General features: G+C 36.4%; 1 protein-coding gene across 3 annotated transcripts in view; it reads left to right on the forward strand.

Annotated features, from left to right (window-relative positions):
• Nucleotides 1–19714, forward strand: part of KBTBD2 (kelch repeat and BTB (POZ) domain containing 2) — a 20587-nt gene extending 873 nt beyond the window's left edge. For 2 of the 3 annotated variants that reach the window (XM_010829034.1, XM_010829018.1), the window contains exons 2-4: nucleotides 8593–9103; nucleotides 14169–14334; nucleotides 17016–19714. In XM_010829034.1, coding sequence (XP_010827336.1) covers nucleotides 8934–9103; nucleotides 14169–14334; nucleotides 17016–18551 — 1872 coding nt within the window. In that variant the 5' untranslated portion in view covers nucleotides 8593–8933 and the 3' untranslated portion in view covers nucleotides 18552–19714. Of the gene's footprint in view, nucleotides 1–5540; nucleotides 5619–8592; nucleotides 9104–14168; nucleotides 14335–17015 lie in introns of all 3 variants that reach the window. The other variant, XM_010829024.1, reaches the window with a different exon arrangement.
• The last annotated feature ends 214 nt before the right edge of the window (nucleotides 19715–19928 follow it).

Below are 19928 nucleotides of genomic sequence, written 5' to 3' on the forward strand. Positions count from 1 at the left end.
GGTGCTTGGGGCAGGGGCGGCTGAGCGAGTCGCTCGCGGGGGCGTTTCCGGCCGCGGGTCTCCCGGGCGGCGCCCTGGCCCCGGCTGGAGCCCGCGTTGCCAAAATCAAGCTGTTTCCCTTGACTACTCGCGACGTGTTCGCGAGACGGTAGGCAGAAGGAGGGCAAGCCCTGCGTTTTTTCCTTGTCCGGTACTTCTTAAGTAACCAAGAGATGTCTAGATTAACAGAGGTCCCATTGTGGGTCTACTGATGATTTTAAAAAGAAAGCAGAAGCTGCCCTTTGAAACGGAGAATTGTGTACGTATTTACTTTAGACTGAAATCTCTTTAAGTTATTTGAACTCGACCATCTTTCTCTCCCTGTGAATTAAGAAGCCGTGGAGTAGAATATCCCGATGTGGAGCGGTTATTTTGAGTTAACGGCTCTTTTATCCCCCCTGGTTTATTAATCAAAGCTCACTTTCTACCATCTCAAAGGGAGAATAATAGGTAACTCACAAATTTCTAGAGTTGTCCGATGCCACGGATGACCCCGTTAAGATGAAAATGGAAAAAGAATCGAAAATGTAAAATTACCTGTGAAAGCTTATGTTTGTGTGAAATATCTAGCTAAAGTATCAGCGTTATAAAAACGTAGGGTACAGGACGTCACGTGTTGTTGATAACATGAATCTGTACGTCTGGCTCACTTAGCATTCAGGCATTTAGAAACACCCCTATCAGCAGTGTACTCTGACTGCAGTTATTTTTTATCTTTTCTATTGAGACCACTAATCAACAAAGTGGAATTAACAGTGGTTCTCTTTTAAAGTAAGGTGGGTGGGTTGGTTGGTTTTGCTTCCCGCTGTGTTGTGTGAATTTTTGCTTTAGTTTGAGTCATATGAACTTCAAATCTCGAAATTGTGAGTGGCTTTAGTTAACCTTAGGTTAGGATTTTTTTTCCTTTTTTTTTTTTTTTCCCTAAGAAGGACTTTTTCGGACCGAAAGTAAACTGAAAAGTCTAACCAGTCAATTGTTTTCCAGCCTTGATGATGTGGAATTTTGCTAATATTAAGTTTACTTCTTTACTTTGATCTTTTGTTGGTCTAGTGCTTATTGAAGCCCCTGTAGATTGGGCCCTGAAATTCTCAAGAGGTTGTTGTCCTCAGTAAACAGTACCAGGGCTATGGCATTCCTGTTGAGCTTGGTTTATAGTTCATGTTTTTCTACATGGTTCTTTTTTCTCTACAGACAGCTCTTTGTAGGAAGAGTTTTAAGTGCTATAACTCTTCTCTCCTATTTGCTCTCCTAAGCAGTACCGTAGAATCTGCTAGCTTTGGTTATTCACATGGCACTTAAGGAGGTGGTTGGGAATAGAGGTGTCAGTACTTCAGTCCACACTCCTCCACAGATTTTCTTTGTCCTAGTTAATGGAAATAATTAGCTATTTCATAACATCCAAACATTGAACACTGAATGTGTTTAAAGTGAATGGTAAATTTATAGAAATGTGAATGCAGTCTTTAAAAGGCAAAAGATTATTTGGTTTTCCCAAAGATTTTACTCATTTACTTATAAAAGAGTTGTTTTTCTTCTTGCTCATATTCCTAAGAGCAGGAAAAAGGATTGGTCCTGATGTCATAAAAAATATGAGTGAAAATACCAAAGTCCTTCATTATATCTTAGTCTTAATCATTTTCAGTTTTGTAGAGTTTGAATAGAGCAGGTTATGTTCAAATTACTCAGGGTATTAGAAATGATAGGTTGTTTTCAAGTAACTTTTTAAATATGTGAAGCTTACTCCCTGTTCGCTTGCCAGGATTTTTCAGCACTTAGATTCTTCTGTGTGGGAAGGAGGGATTATAGTAGGAGACTCGAGAAAATGTAATCATTTAATGAGAGATACTTTTTCAATTCTTCCCCCCCCCCCCCCTTTTTTTTCTTCAGCTCCACTCCCTCCCGTACTTCTGACAAGTGGTAACATGTAAATAGGTTCCATGGTTGGCAGGGGATTCTAGGTATTCCTCAGTTTACCCTTCTATTTTTTTAAGAAACTGAGAAACTTAAGTAGCCATAATTGTAAGTGAGTGTGCCCTTAATGACCTCATGAATATATTTAATATCTGGGAAATAGTTTTGTTATTGTGATTGAAAGAAATCACTGATTTGGTGAAAATTGAAATCTATTGAAAAAGTTAAGGTCAGTTTTACTTTAGTCTATATTTCTTCAGCTTTCTTAAGTCTGTGCAGAGCTGAGAGGAAAAAAGAAAAGTGATAACCAAGATAAAAGGGCATACTACAAGTCATAATTATTCTATCACAAATGGTGTTTCCTTTATGTTCTTGTTTAATTTTTTAAAAGTGAAATAACTTACTGATCATAATGTAGAACAGAAGCCTATTCTTGTGACCTGAATTTACTTAGGATATTGAGCATAATTAACTTGATGGAGTCAGGTAGTCTTTTCACACTCGTTGGAAAAGGGGTCAAGAAGGAGTAGACCTAGGTTCTGAACTTGATCAGAGTAGAGGAAGCTGTACTGACATTTCTCAAACTCATACTTTCTTTAAAAGTCAGGGTGTTTGTTTTTTAATTGATGTTTGTCACAATTCCAGAAAATTCTGTATGTGTAATGGTTGACAATCAATCTGAAGATGAAGTGGTTTTCCAAACATTCCCAACTGTCAGAGTTGTGTTGATAACTTGAAAGCAAACTACTTCTAGCACCAATAGTCCTCCCTGAAGGAGAAACCTATCTTTTCACTGAAATGAAGAAAGGCTTGTTCTATGACTGGTGCCTTCCTGGCTATCACTTAGTTTTTTTGCACAGGCATCAGCCTTCTCAAGGTTAGTCTTTGTTGTACTAGTTTGTTTCATGATTTGTACCATCAAAAATACTCCCTAAAATCTTTGAATAAATTTCTTTTATCTAAAATGCTACTCACCAAGGCAAAAAGAGAACTGAGTTTGAGTGTTGAAACCTGGTAATTGGGACTCAGACCTGTGTAGGTATGAAGGTTCAGAAGGTGCGAAGGTACTACAAAAAGCTTGACCAGTAAGTGAGTGTTAAGTAAAATAATTACAAATTATTCTTTTTTGCACAGAGTAGTATTTCTGTGTGTCAGGCACTGCTCCAGACTCTCCATAGAGCTCATTTAATCCTTAATCCAGTTGAGAAGAATTCTATTTTTATCCCGCATTTTACAGATGAGCATACTACAGCACAAAAAAGAAAGAACTTATGAAAGGTCACACAACTAGTAAGTTGCAGAGTTGGGATTTCAACCCAAGTAATTTGGCTCCACAGTCCATGCTCTAATTTTTTGGCAATACTTGACATTAGAATAGCCTTGGATTTTTTCTGACAAGTTTAGATCTGCTATATTGACATTTGTAGCACTGGAAGTTAGAGCATCACCTAAGTTAATAATACACAACTTGCAAGTCTGCGTACAGGTGGTGACCTGTAGTCCACCGCTCTTCCTCTTTATCACTGTTTCATCATTACTGTGTAGTTTTTGTGCAGTCGTTGTTTGCAACCTCCTCCCTTTTTTCACCTGGAAAAGGAAGTGGCAGCCCAGTCCGGTATTCTTGCCTGGAAAATCCCATGGACAAGAGCCTGGCTGGCTACAATCTATAGGGTCTCAAAAGAGGAGGACACAACCTAGCTACTGAACAACGACCCTATCTTTTTATCCTTCCTGGTTTCACATGTACAGCTCGATTAATTGCTGATCAGTCTCATTTTCACATTCAGTAGTTTTTCAATCCTTTATTCTTTATCTTCCAGATCTTGTCTGTATAACATTGGAAAACTTCTTTTGTATCTGTTTATGTTTCTGTAGCTATTCTGTGGAAAGGTACTATAAATGACACACTTGGGGGAATGAAAACTAGATTTCAAAGTGAAGTTAGATATATTTGCTTCCCCTACAAAATTTATAGTCACATTGATTAAAGGGAGGAAAACAAGTATTGAAACAACTTTCTGTAAGAGGTATTTCAGATTTTTAAGTAGAATTGTGTGTATTGCTGTGGATTGTTGACTGATTTAATCCTGATGACCATTTAATAACAATGCTCTGAAACTCTTGTGTGGCAAAATTCACTCAGTAGAACCTTGGAGACTTGGGTAGCCTAGAGAAAATGTTAGAATCCAAGTTTTTGCTTTTTTTTCTCTCAGTTGTAATTCTACTCTTATAGGAGGCTTTTAGATTAAAACATAAGTTGGTCTTTGTTCTCTACTTAACTTGCAGAAAGTTGGTAAAAAGAAGAAAGGATATCATCCTGTATATAGCATTCTAACCTTATTCATTGCTATTATCCACTGGTATCAAATAGATCAATCAAAAATACTGAATATAGCCAAGAACTTAGAAAAAGAAATAAGAATATGCATACTTTTAATGCCAGAGTACATTTTACTTTGTTAGATTCTGAATGTCGTTACACTGTGTTTGTATGACTCCCATTTAATGCTTTTTCTAGTTGGCTTTTCTCACTGTGAAATATGTCCTGACAACTACCTTTAAATTACAGGCCCTTTCTATTCATCTTAAGGTACCTGATGCCTGGAAATGTGGCAACTAATAGTGGTTTCCTAGTCTTTGGCCATCAGTTCATCTGCTGAATCCACGTGTTCATTGAATGTCTTTACACACAATTGTTTTGTACACATCTTCTGTTTTTCAAATATATATAAATAAGTTGTGCCTACTAAGTCCCTTCACTCGTGTCCAACTCTTTGCTACCTTTGGTACTATAACCTGCCAGACTCCTCTGTCCATGGGATTCTCCAGGCAGGAATACTGGAGTGGGTTGCCATTTCCTTCTCCAGAAATGATGTAGTTGATTTTTTTTAAAAAGAAAGAAATTCAAGTGTTTTTGACTCTAAAATAGTTTTTTTTTCTCATTGTGGGTTTCTTTCAGCAGATTATCTTTAGAAAAGTCCTTTTTTCTAACCTAAATAAAGGATACTCACTGGATTTTTTAAAAGTGTTTGAAAAGTTGACTGAGCCCGTAGTAAATAGGGAAAGTGGTTGTGTGACTAGCTAAGAGACGTTAAAATATTTCAGTTGAAAGGTGGACTATAGACAGCTTAGATTAAGAATTATATTTAACTCAACTTTCAAGTGTTTAAGGTTTGTGCTTTTTCCTTGTTTTTATGACTTGAAGGGGAAACATTCTTCTGGGAAAAATATCTTGAAGTGTGTATTTTTGTTACCACCTTTTAAAAAAATTCTTAATATTTGATCAAGAAGCAGCCTAAAACAGAGATTGGTACATTTAGCCTGTAGTCCTTTTTTGTAGGAAACATTTTGTTGAAACAATCATGTCCGTTCCTTTATATGTTGACTTTCGCTGTTTTCAGACTGCAACAGCTTTAGCATTTGGGACAAAGACTGTGCTTACAAATCCTAAAATATTTTGTTTTTATGATGAGAAAAGAGAGTATCATACCTTTGAAAGTTTGAGTTTTTTAATTAAATAATCATTGCATATATTAACAAAATGTAGAAGGTTTAAATAAGTCTTCAATAAATGTTTCTTTCCTCTGCAGTGTGAACCACTGTTAACAGTGGGACAAATCCCAGCTGCCTCCTTTGCTCATTTCACTTGTGCTACAGTTGTTCTTATGGTAAAGAATAAAATTTCTTGTATTACTTCTCTATCAAAAGTTTAGAAATGAAAGATCATGACGGCTAGATTTTATTCTTTTGCCTGCCTGTAGATTTGAATTTGTCTAGAATAAAGACACTCTTTTTAAATGATAGACATGTTTTGGCTGTAGTAAGAGTAAATGCACTTGGTGTCCTGGAGCTCTCGTGGTTGGCAACTCTCAGTCTGAGTACTTACAGTACAATGACCAGCACTTAGTAAATACTCAAAAAACATTTGTGGAGTTAAATTTAAGTAGCCATTAATTTATGATCAAAAATTAAGTAAACAGTTTCATTGATACCTGGGAATTAAGGGCAAATTTGTAAATGTGTCCAATCTTTGGTTATTAAGTAGTATAGTTCAGACTTTGTGAAATGTTTCAGAGCATGTAGTATATTGATTTTAGGGGCCTTTTGAAGGTTATTGGTTGGCCATCTTAAACTTTGCCATTTTTTACATTTTTAGTTAATACATTTTGAACTCTTACGTTCCCAGAAAAGCAACACTTAATTTTATTTTGAATTGTACTAGATACTGATCTGGGTGAATTATTAAATTTATATGATGTCTGAATGACTTCTGCTGCCTATTTTAATGTTGAGATATCTTAAATAAAAATTGTTAGGAAGACAATGTACCCTAGATTTCAAAGGGATAGGTGGAAATAGGGGGCGTATAAAGCAGTGACAATAAGATTGTATAAAGTTGGCTCACTGCTTAATTTTCTAAAAGCAGACTAGTATTATTTTAATACAGTATCATGAATATGATAAAAAGAAATCAAATCTAATAAAATGGAGACATACATAAATGGGGCTCAGAAAAGGAACTGCAAAAAAATCAGGTTCAGAGAGTATGAAGTCTTAGAGAAATAACCAGAATGAACCTGTACAGCTACCCTGCAAGGAATTCTGGAGTGTAGAGTGTCGTCTAAATCCATCCTGGCTTTGGCCAGCAGCTCCTGTCACCTGGTTTAAACATGGATGGGGACAATTTGGGGTCCTGCAGCTGGGGTTAGGAATTTTAGCCTATCAATATATACATTTCTGTCAGATAAATTTTTAGAGGCGGAATTGAAAGATTGAGATAGTAAGCATTTACAGTGCCAAATATTACGTCTTCTGTAATACTTCCTTTGCAATTCTGAAATTCAAAAAGCTCTTAAAGTCAAGTTTTAAAAAATTTGGTTTTGTAAAACTTGATCTGAAGTAATGAGATTCTATATAGTATTATTTTTCATACTATTCATATTTCCCTCAGTGAAAATAGGATGTTCAGTTACAGAGTTCTGTCCTAGACTGCTTGTAGTACGTGATATATGTACCACATTAGTTTTATAAGATTTGAGAAATCCTAAATTCCAGAACATAGCTGGCTCTTAAGAGTTTTGATTAAGGGCTTGGAGGTATGTATCAACTTACACTCCTGTGTAAAAATGCTCATTTCTAACACCCTCACTAACACTGGGCCTTGCTGCATTATTGATATATGAAAATAGCCAGTGATTTTAGGTATTATTAGCCTTAGAGGTTATGCAATAAACTTAGATTTATAGGTTAACTTTCAGATCTGGAAGAGCAAAGTCATTACCTTAAATGACCCAAAGTCTCTGGCTTTGCACCTGTTTTAGTTACTCCCTTATACTTTACTTGGCTGGAAATTTGACAGTCTACATCAGGTTAGCAGTTTATGTAATAGTATAGCTTGGCCCGAAGTACAGTGTGACCTCTTTGAGAGATGGATGATATTTTTGTGAGAAAAAGTAGTAGTTCCAAATGATGGTCAAATAGTTTTCATGTCAACAGCACTTGACTTTCTGATTATGGAACTAAGAATCATCTAATTAGGAAACAGGTGATAGTTTTTTTTTTTTTAACTATTATTAGTACTCTATATTATACATTCTTTTTCCTTATTTGTAATTCATTTCCCGTATGTTGCTGCTGCTGCTGCTGCTAAGTCGCTTCAGTCGTATCCGACTCTGTGAGACCCCATAGACGGCAGCCCACCAGGCTCCCCTGTCCCTGGGATTCTCCAGGCGAGAACACTGGAGTGGGTTGCCATTTCCTTCTGCAAGGCATGGAAGTGAAAAGTGAAAGTGAAGTCACTCAGTCGTGTCCGACTCTTCACGACCCCATGCACTGCAGCCTACCAGGCTCCTCCGCCCATGGGATTTTCCAGGCAAGAGTACTGGAGTGGGGTGCCATTGCCTTCTCCTGCCATACGTTATAAATACTTATTTCCAAATAATATTTTAAAATTAAACTTCAATGCAGCTGGAATTTCTTTGATGAATGGTATTAGATTTTGTTTTTTCCTCCTGGGGGTGTCCAGTGTTGTTTGTTGGAATAACCCAGTCTTCTAATTTGAAGACTTCTTTATCATATCTAATACCTTTTCTTATAACTTGAGTGTATTATATTTACTTATTTTTATTTACTTGCCTTTATTATAGAACTGTTGATATATTTTAATATTTGATAAGTCATGAGGAAGAACTTGCCTCCCTTTCACTCAGATATCTTGGCAGTTTGGGGGAATTCTTCCAGATTAATTGTCTAAAAATTGGACTTGAATCTTCTGAAAATTTTAAATTTACACATTTTGAGAACATTCATATTTGTATAATATGAAGTCTTCATGTAGTAATACATTTCTGTATTTTGTCATACTGTATGTTTTTGTTTTTAAAGAACTTTGTAAGTGTATGCATATTGATGTGTTCTTTACTTTCTGAAATGTTTAAATTTTTTATAGAAGTCAAAAATAAAACTACAAATGTAATAAACTTTTAAAGTATTCTTTTCCTCATGTTTTATTTTTATGGTAGTGTCTAAAGTTGAATTACAAAAAAATGTAATTCATATGTAAGTCTGTTTAAATATTGTATTCTAAAAATGTACTGGCCTAGATACTCTGACTGATGTTTTTGTTTTTTGTTTTTTTTTTAGTTACTCCAGAGGATCCACCAAACATAGGATGTTGCCACAAAATCTACCTCGTGTGTTACTCTCTTTTGAGATGAACAGCAGTTGCAAATTTGAGCAAGATGTGTGCAGACTGTGTTGAAAAACTCTGAAGAACCTAATTAACACAGGATGACCTAATAGTAATTCTAAGCCTATAGCAAGATACTCTTCATTAGTGAGTGTGTCAGTCTTGGTTCTGAATGCTGCAGATAACAGCAAGCAGAGTTTCTCCTTTCTTTATTTCTGAAGCATTCACTTGACCTTCCATCAGTAAGACTGACTTTATTCTGATCTGTTCCTGGAGATATTAATGGAATACAGTCATGTCCACTCAAGAGGAGAAGCAGATCAATACTGAATATGCTGTGTCCTTGTTGGAGCAGTTGAAATTGTTTTATGAACAGCAGTTGTTTACTGACATAGTGTTAATTGTTGAGGGCACTGAATTCCCTTGTCATAAGATGGTTCTTGCAACATGCAGCTCTTATTTTAGGTAAGTACTTTTAATCTTGGTTAGTTTGTAATTTCAAGTGCAGAATGTTAGCTTGTTTTAATCTTTTGATAGAAATTATTTTAAACACTATTTAGAATTAAAAAAATTAGATGTCTTAATGTTTTGCCTAAATTTTCTATTTGGGTGATAAAGTGTTTGCCAGTCACCTCCTTGTGTATGTAAATAAGGGACAGGCAAGGGAAGGTTTTACAAAGATTAAATACAAGAAATTTGAAATTAAGGTTAAGTTTAATGATGCGGAAGCAAAAAGGTTCACAATACAGTACTGTTTTTTTCATTGAAAGAGAAAGGAAAATGAATGGTGTAATTTTCACTTACTCATAAGATTTTAAAATGTTAAATTTAGAAAGTGGTCTTTGTTTATAAATTTAAGAGTTACCGTATACTTGATAATAACTTCTAGACGATAATTGGTAGTGTTTAGATGTGTTAAGAACTTTTATTTCCTTTGAAAAAATGAATTTTTTGCTCATTGTTGGTTACTTTTATCATTTGTGATATCTTTTTAGCCTTACCAGACTCCTTCCCAGATTGAAATAGTTAATAACTGATAATGTTGTTCTCTGTGCCTCAGAATTTAGAAGTTGATTTAATTGTTTGCTAATTATAAATAAAACTTTACATTTTTATGACCTTTTACAATTTTTAATCTTTTTAAGGTAGGTTTTCCTTTGTTATGTATTTCATGGGAGAAATAGAATTAAGGCATAGAAATTCCTGTTTGGTCACTGCCCTTAGGTTGAATTTTTACTTAATATTTGAAGAGGACAGAGTGAGTAAAGATGAATTAAATGTGGACTGGTATATTCGTATAGCAAATCTTAGCTGGCTTAAGTGGCTATCATCAATGAAACTTACTTTATGCTGCTTTTTAGTGGCAGCTATGGACAGGACAGTATAATCTTAACTTTTCAAAGCTAACATAGAGGAAGGTGTAGAAACTTCACGTTCTCCAGTATAACACATCTCATGATGATTAAAGAAGCTTAGACCCAGATTGCCTTGTCAGTTGCTTTGCTCTTCCTGCCGTTTTTTCAGGTTTAACTGTGGATATTTCATAGTTTAAGACATTAAGAGGATCCCCTTGCTGGTTTCCTGGATAAGATGGCGGCCCCCGTGGGAGCGCAGGCCCGGAAACTTCTGAGAGACCTGGCGCTCCGGCCCCCAATATAAAAAAAAAAAAAAAAAGACATTAAAACTATTTTTATCTTAGAAAACTTAGCATATTTGCAAACAGTGATTCTAGAAAACCTAATGGACCCAGAAAGGATCCTTAGAATCCTCTGGTGTTTCTACAGATAGAGATTCTTGGATTTCAAACCCAGAAGTTAACGATTCTTCTGGATCTAACTCAGTGGGTCCAAGTTAGAGTTTGAGGATTTGTATATTTTAAGAGCTTCCCAGATGATTGTGATTGTCAGGATTGTTTTTGTTTTTTCATTTCCATTGGCTTAGTAGTGTCAGGAATTCAGAGTTACAGATTCAGTCAAACCTAGGTCCATTAGTTCTCCCTTTTTAATGGCTGTTATGAATTGATTATTCTTTATTGGAAAGCTTTATGACTTGTGGATTTCCAGATTGGTATTTGTAATCATAGAATCTTTTGTGGTTATTACCCTAGTAGTTGTCTTGTTTAACTTTTAAACCTATGCAGAAATTCTATTTGCTTGTCATCTTTATCAGGAAGGTAACACATGCGATTACGGGTTAGGTGTCTTACCTTTTTTCCTCCCTTGTTAACTTTATTTTTTATTGTATAGATAACACGCTGTTCTCTAAATTCTCTAGCCATGAGGTTATTCTTTTATCTTTTGACTAATTGGGTTGGAATTGGCTTCCTGGAAGACGAAATAAAAAGTTTAAATATATCATTAGTATCAAAATTTTAAAAGCAGCACAATCTCTTTAAGGCTGCTATTACTTTCACTAGTTAGTTCCCTTCTTTAGCTTTGGTGTTCTAAAAGAATATATTCTCCCTAAAGCAAATCAGATAATAGGGATTTGAAGTAACAGTAGAAAGAATAGTTCTGCCCATGTTTGGGATTAAATACATCCGTCTTTACAATACTGTGTCTGGGCCAGTTTCATAATCCACAAGACCAAACACGTGTATTAATTTTTCCTCCTATATATATCTTTTCTCTGGACTGGATAGATAATTATTATATATTCCCACAATAATAACTTGATCTTTTCCCAGGTTTCTTCAACTGGATTCTGTTTTCAACTTTGTAGATTTCAGTATCCTTACATATGTTGCCATCAATTTAACCATTAGAAATTTACTGTGAGAAATTTTGTCCTTTGAACTAGGTACATTCTTTTGCAGTTTACCAGTACCATTCCACCAAGAATTTAAAAAAACCTCTAAAATCCTAAGAACCTCTGAAGTAATAGTTTCTACTTCTTAGTAACATAGATAGTAGAACCCAAGTGAAAGGGATTACTTGAGAATTACTCAGCACCTCTCTCACCATGGTAATTCAGCCTGCTATAATATGCAATTCAGCATTTATTCTTTCTTTGAAAAGCCTGTTTCAGATTTTTATGATCAAGTTGGCTAAGCTTCCCCTAGTGTCTTTCGACTTTGGGAAGCATAAATCCTTCACAGAAGTCCACTATTCTGGTGTCTTAAACTATAGCCTGGAATAACCTGTCTCAGTGTCATCTGTATAGTCAGCTGTTCTCTTGCCCTACTTCCTCTTCCAAAGTTAACTACCTTCTATTGGAACAGAGAAAAAGCACATGACCCCTAAATCTTCCATTTTTACTCAGATCTCTTGTAATTTTTCAGGTTGCTTTTGGTCATCTCCCATGTGAGAGAAGAGACTTGTGAAATAAGTGACACCAGCTGTCTTAGGTGTTTTTATTAGGGTTTTCTTGTTAAATCTCGGATACTTTTCGAGAATAATTCCTGTTCTTTACTTTGATTAGGTTTATGGCCATTCTGTATTCTTTGGGAGGCAGTTTTCAAACACCCTGATTGATGTTTTTGCCACTTTTCCATTCCCTAACTGCTTCAAGTTAGTTGCTGTTCTTACTGCTCTTTGTGAGCTACACCAGAAATCACCAGTGCTTTCCTAATTGCGTTTGCTATGTTTGTTACCCTTGACGCTCCATTTTTTGTCACCCTGCTTCTCTTGCCCAGAGTAGCATTATACTGACTGGCTTGTTCTTATTTCTCTGATGAATGTTTCTCAACCTTTTGTCATTCTTACTTTTTCTTCTAATAGAACTCTACCTCAGGTTGGTCATTGGGAATCTGGGTGGGTTTTTCTCGTAGTTTTTTAGTCTCTCTCATGTAACTTGGCTTTAACACATGACATTTTGTAGATAATTCACAGTCTATTGCATTAATGCCTGACCTTCTTCATAGTTTCAGTAATATTAAATACTTAATTGGTTATTGTATTATTTCTATTTGACTCAGCTGCCCACACCTTCAATTAAACATATCTAAAATTTAACTCACCTTTTTTCCTCCATCTTACAATTTTCCTCTCAATGGTTAACAGTATTTTTTTTCAGGCATTTACTTGAAAATAAAGAGCTAGCTTTGATTCTTTTCCTATCTAAGAAAGAAGCAGCAAAGAACAAGATGGTTAGCGTCACCCACTCAATGAACATGAATTGGAGCAAATTCTGATAGTTGAGGACAGAGGAGCCTGGCATGCGCAGTCCACAGGGTTGCAAAGAGTCAGACACAACTTAGCAACTAAAAAACAACAATCTACTTCCTATTCTTATTGCTAGTGTTCAGAAAATCACCTGATCTTGTTGGGTTTTTTTGTAAAAGCTTTTGTATCCATTTCTGCCATCCTCAGTCAGGTGGTTCTTATTTCTAACATAGATTATTGCAGTAGCCTAAAAAAAGCAGTTTTCTGGCCTCCAGCCTTTGGCACTTGAGGTCTGTCAGTACGGAGTATTCATTCTAGAATATGTTTTATTGTGCTAGTGAATCCATGCTCAGAACCCTTCAGCATTCTTCATTATGTAGAAGGAAGTTCAGTAAAAAGTTTTGGCTCTGCTGTTGGGCTTGCAGATCTTACCCCCGATGCAGGATTGAACCCAGGCCCAGGCAGTGAAAGCACTGGGTCCTAACCACTGAACCGCCAGGGAATTCCCTCTTGGGTCTCATTTTAAAAGCCTTCTGTGATCTAAATGCCTGAACCTCTTAGGTTCAGCAGTCTCCCCCCCCCAAAAAAGTACTTATATTCTCCCCTGACTCACTACTTCATCCACTTTAAAGCGTTTCTAATCTTGTCCTTGAGGTGCCCAGGCTAGTTGTTGTGATACTACACTTGAGATCACTATAGGCTTTTCTATACATACAGTAATAATACTCTTTGCATTTTTTTATCTCTCCCCTATATGTGGACATTTAGTTTGTATTCATAACATAATTGCCTTTACAGCATATTTTCCTGCATGTAAAATATTTTTAGGAAACTGTCCTGCATATTTTTAGGAAATCATTTGAATAAATTGAAATTTTAACAACTTTGTTGAAAGCTAATTTACATACAATTAAGTATTTAAGTATATTTAAAGAGCTATGCAACCATCTCTACAATCTAGTTTGAAATGTTTCCATCACTTTATGCCCACTTATAGTCTCAGTCACTCATCTTTCTTACCCATGGCCCGAGGTAACTACTAATCTCCCTTCTGCCTCTGTATATTTGCTTTTGGGGGATATTTCATATAAATGGAATCATATAGTATGTGGTCTTTTGTATCTGCCTTTCACTGACCATAATGATTTTAAGGTTTGTCTGTGTACGTATTGAAGAGTTTGTTTTATTGCTAAATTGCATTGTGTGAATATACGGAATGAATTAATTTTGATATTATCATTCAGAATGGCATAGTGGAATAGTTTGGTATAGCTTTGGCACTGGATTATACTTTTCTGTTGCCTCCCTCAAAAGTTTTTCCCTGTAAGTTGTCCATCAGCAAATACCCTAAATAAAATTCTGTGTGGTCTAGTTTTGGTGTTTTTTTTTAGCTCTACTTTTGTCTCTCCCTCCCACCCTTCCTGTAGGGCCATGTTCATGAGTGGACTAAGTGAAAGCAAACAGACACACATACATCTGAGGAATGTGGACTCAGCCACCTTACAGATAATAATAACCTATACATACACGGGTAACTTGGCAATAAGTGACAGCACTGTAGAACAGCTTTATGAGACAGCGTGCTTCCTGCAGGTAAGCAGTTTTTTCTCTCAGTTGTATGTGTTAACTGTGGTTTATTTTTCTTAAGAAACATTGTTTCATCAGTGATGTATTATAGCTATGTAATTTTATTGCAGATTTTAGAATGTAAAGTTTTTCTTCTCTTTTTAAAATGTGTAAAAGAAAAACAATAGAATTTGATCATCTAGTAAACTTAGTTTTATGGTGGGAACCTTACTGAAAAGATAAGTGAAAATTTCATATTAGTTTCATATTCTGCCTAGTATACCACAGAATTTAGATCTTAAGTAAAAAAGCTTTTAACAGTGTTTCTAAATTTAAATGCTTTGGTGTTTTGGCTAAAAGCTTAGATATGCTAATTTTTGATGGTATTACTTTTCATGGAAAATGTCAAGATTCTTAACAGAAGTTATCAAACAAATATTTGTAATAGCATGAGAACACACTGAGCTATTAAGAATTAAACTAAAAGAAAAAGTGACGATATATTTACATATGATAAACTATTTCACTCTCTCACTCTTTGTTTCCCCTTCAACATTTTTATTTATTTTTGGCCATGCCATGTGGCTTGTGGAATCTTAGTTCCTGAACCAGGGTTGGAACCCATGCTCCTTGCAGTGGAAGCAGAGTCTTAACCACTGGACCAGCAGGGACTTCCACCCTTCAACGTTTCTTTTAAATTTTAAGAGGCATATAAAAATATTTTCCAGGACTTCAGGTGGTCCATTGGTTAAGAATTCACACTTCCACTGCAGGGGACATAGGTTTGATCCCTGGCCGGGAAACTAAGATCCCACATGCTGTATGGTGTGGCTAAATAAATAAATACATTTTTCTCATTTCTTTTCCTATTTGGAATAATTCTTTGTATTTTCAGAAATAAGTTTCTCCAAAGGGAGAATCATCAAACTGAAGGTTAAATTTCGGTAGCATAGTTCATGATACCTAGAGGGTACTGGATAAATGCGTGCTGAATAAACATCAGTGACATTGGTTGAGCACCAGTTTAAGTAGCTTTCCTCCTTTTTAGTTTGTACTCTTCTTCCTGCCCCCCAGTTGTGCAGTGTCCTTGTGTACCTGTAATTCTGGGGAAACTGAAGCCCATGGTAGCTTCCTGGTGCTTTACAATGGAAGACATTGATATCCTGAATCCAAACCTAAAAGGGAGAAATGCCTACTGTAATGATTTAATTTATTATTATTATATTATTTATTTAATCATTTAATTTAAATGATTTCATTACTTTTCTTAAAAGCCAGGAACTAAAAGCAGGTATTTTTACAATTGCTAAATAATTGAGGAATTTTAAGAAATTTGGATTTCAGAACACTGTTACTGTAAATAGTGACAGCTTTCCTTTTTTTTTTTTTAATCATGTTAATGAAACCCTTAGGCATATGCTTACCCAAATGCAAACCCAGACTCTGCCTCCTCCAGGACTAAGGTTGCCCTGGCAAGTCTGGGATGGGGCATTTTATGACTGCCAACATGGCTTTCACTATTAACTGCATGAAATGTTTTTATATGCCAGGTACTGTACTGATGCTATATATCAGTTCTCATTTAATCCTAAAATAATCACTTAAAGGATTTCCTCATTTTATGCAGGAGAAAGCTGAGGCTTAGAGAAGAAAGCTACTTGTCTGATATTATACAAGTGTTGACTGGCCTATCCAAGTTTTGAAGCCAAACAACCTGACTTCTTATCACAAACTGTTTCTAGTTAATCACTGTGATCTGGAATAAATATAGGAGGGTAGCACTTGTAACTCAACTGAGATCTGTTTTGTCTTGAGAAAAATCTAGGAAACTTTGAGTGGCTAAGATGGGTTGTTAAATTTAGATTATTTATAACTGCACTATTTTCTTTTGATTGGTTATCCTAGTGCTCCAGGTAAGAAAGGCAAATAACTATCATTAGGCACTGTGTATATCTGCTTTTTTATGAATATCTTATACACGTTGACAAAACCAGATTCTCACTTCTCAACAATAATCATTTCCTGTACTGATTTATATTGTTCTTACTTGGTTTTCTCAGTTACATATTTTTTAAAGCCTAAAAGTATTTAACTTATGCATGAATTTCCTTACCTTTAGGCTGTTTAGGTTTTTAAGAGTCATTTATTGGGGGGTCTTGTTTTTGTGCAGCATGTGGGATATGGGATTTTAGTTCCCTGACCAGGGATCGAACCCGCACCCCCTGCAGTGGAAGCTCAGGGTCTTAAACACTAGGGAAGTCCCCAAGAGCCTATCTGATGTTATACTACTGACTCCTAAATAGGGCAGTTAAGTAGGCCACTAGACAGGAAGAAAAATGCAAAACAATACATTGTGAAAGTTGCTCAGTCGTATCTGACTCTTTGTGACCCCATGGACTGTAGCCTGCCAGGCTCCACTGTCCATGGAATTCTCCAGGCCAGAATACTGGAGTGGGTAGCCATTCCCTTCTCCAACCAAGAGATCGAACCCAGGTCTCCCGCATTGCAGACGAATTCTTTACCATCTGAGCCACCAGGAAAGCCCCTGCACAGTCTTCTAGTTTTTTATTACAGGAAGACACTATCTCTTAGCCCACAAGTGTACCTAAAAATAAAACTACAGTATAAAGATTTGATTAATATACTTGTGTGTTACATAGCAAATGTCTGGCTTGCCTTTATCAGCCTTGTTTTTCCCCCATTTTTAGGTAGAAGATGTGTTACAACGTTGTCGAGAATATTTAATTAAAAAAATAAATGCAGAGAATTGTGTGCGATTGTTGAGTTTTGCTGATCTGTTCAGCTGTGAGGAATTAAAACAAAGTGCTAAAAGGATGGTGGAGCACAAGTTCACGGCTGTGTATCATCAGGAAGCTTTCATGCAGCTGTCACATGATCTACTGATAGACATTCTCAGTAGTGACAATTTAAACGTAGAAAAGGAGGAGACAGTTCGTGAAGCTGCTATGCTATGGCTGGAGTACAACACAGAATCACGATCGCAGTATTTGTCTTCAGTTCTTAGCCAAATCAGAATTGATGCACTTTCAGAAGTAACACAGAGAGCTTGGTTTCAAGGTCTGCCACCCAATGATAAGTCAGTAGTTGTTCAAGGTCTGTATAAGTCCATGCCCAAGTTTTTCAAACCAAGACTTGGAATGACTAAAGAGGAGATGATGATTTTCATTGAAGCATCTTCAGAAAATCCTTGTAGTCTTTACTCTTCAGTCTGTTACAGCCCCCAAGCAGAAAAAGTTTACAAGCTATGCAGCCCACCAGCTGATTTACATAAGGTTGGGACCGTTGTAACACCTGATAATGACATCTATATAGCAGGTGGTCAAGTTCCTCTGAAAAACACAAAAACAAATCACAGTAAAACAAGCAAACTTCAGACTGCCTTTAGAACTGTGAATTGCTTTTATTGGTTTGATGCACAGCAAAATACCTGGTTTCCAAAGACCCCAATGCTTTTTGTCCGCGTAAAGCCATCTTTGGTTTGCTGTGAAGGCTATATCTATGCAATCGGAGGAGATAGTGTGGGTGGAGAACTTAATCGGAGGACTGTAGAAAGATACGACACTGAGAAGGATGAATGGACAATGGTAAGCCCTTTGCCTTGTGCTTGGCAGTGGAGTGCAGCAGTTGTAGTTCATGACTGCATTTATGTGATGACCCTGAACCTCATGTATTGTTATTTTCCAAGGTCTGATTCATGGGTAGAAATGGCCATGAGACAGACGAGCAGGTCTTTTGCTTCAGCTGCAGCTTTTGGTGATAAAATTTTCTATATCGGAGGGTTGCACATTGCTACTAATTCTGGCATAAGACTCCCCTCTGGCACTGTAGATGGGTCTTCAGTAACTGTGGAAGTCTATGATGTGAATAAAAATGAGTGGAAAATGGCAGCCAACATCCCTGCTAAGAGGTACTCAGATCCCTGTGTGAGAGCTGTTGTAATCTCAAATTCTCTGTGTGTGTTTATGCGAGAAACCCACTTAAATGAGAGAGCTAAATATGTCACTTACCAATACGATCTGGAACTTGACCGGTGGTCTCTGCGGCAACATATATCTGAACGTGTACTCTGGGACCTAGGGAGAGATTTTCGATGCACTGTGGGGAAACTGTATCCATCCTGCCTTGAAGAATCTCCATGGAAACCACCAACTTACCTTTTTTCACCGGATGGAACAGAGGAGTTTGAAATGGATGGAGAGATGGTTGCACTACCGCCTGTATAGTCAGGAGTTCAGGGAGTGCACGCTTCGTCTGTTTGCTTTTGTCATTTTCTTTGCTTAATGAGAGACTATGAAAGGACTGAATATGAGTACATAAAAAAATCTATCTTTGATAAATTTTATTTTTATGCCCTACTTAATATTTGCATCAGTATAATATATATCAGTGAGTCTTAAAGATATGCTTCCATAATATGAAATAGATTATCCAATAATTGAGAAACTTTTATGTGTATCATGAGAGCATAACAATCTGGATTATCTAACATTGTTAGCCCTGTGTATGTACAGTTCCAAAAGTTCACTTATTAAAGTAGTTTCCTGTTCCTAGTGTGGTATATCACAAATTGTGCTGAGGTTATTTTGGTAAATGTATTTCATTCCCGTGCTTCTGTTTTGAAGTCCTGGAATGTAGTTTTTTTCAGTGTAGTTAACTGAGCTGCACTTAACACTAGTGTCCATGTTGGCATAGAAATGTTGTCTGAATCCTATAGTTGAGGAAGATCTTCCATTTTATGGTATTGCACAGGGAAAGTATGACTGCAGGATCAGTCTAACTATATACTATTAGGTGCATGTACTCTCTTCACTAACTTATACTTGTCTATCTAGAATACAGGTCTTCCAACCAGCTGGTCATTTACCAGGTGTGGACTTCAGTTGCTGGGCTTGCAATAAGAATTGCTAGTCCCTCATTGTGCGGGTCTGTGTGGAGCTTTAATCAGTAAATGCCTCCACTTTCTGTATTACATTAACATTGGCTCATGCATATAACTACCTGCTGCTGTTGTATTTCTCCATCTTAAAGATTTAGAGTGGGTTAACCAGGTCATTACATCTTAATTTAATAAGCATTACTGTAGAGTGATTGTGTATAGATATTTGTTAGCTGTCAGGGTGTGTTTTTTTTAACCTGTTGTGTGTGGGGGGTAGGATTAGAAAGGTGAACTGTTCAGGAATTCTCTGCACTAGCGGTGCAGAAGAGCAGATAACTAGTGCTGCTCTGGCATTAATCCCAGGAACCACTAGCAGTAGCGGGCCGCCGCCAATCTAACATGAGCACAGGTGCTTCATGACAAACATTACTAGCATGTTCAACTGCATAATGTTCTGGCACTGTATTTTGAATGACATTAATTTATTAAATAAATTGTATATATTCAAAATCTGTTTTTCTTTTGTGATGGGAATGGTGTGATTGTAGTTTTATGGGGTCAGCTTAGTTAACAGGTGATTTCTTCAGAATTTTGTTTGAGATTGTATGTATATTTGTCCAATTTGAGCCTTACTGTAGCAACATAAATTACAGATCAATGACTGCCTTTCAACTGCAGTTGCCTATTAGAATCATCTCTGGGTACTTTTGAAAAAACTTGGGAC

The sequence above is a fragment of the Bison bison genome, unplaced genomic scaffold (assembly GCF_000754665.1).
Source record: "Bison bison bison isolate TAMUID 2011002044 unplaced genomic scaffold, Bison_UMD1.0 scf7180017858770, whole genome shotgun sequence".
Taxonomy (NCBI): domain Eukaryota; kingdom Metazoa; phylum Chordata; class Mammalia; order Artiodactyla; family Bovidae; genus Bison; species Bison bison.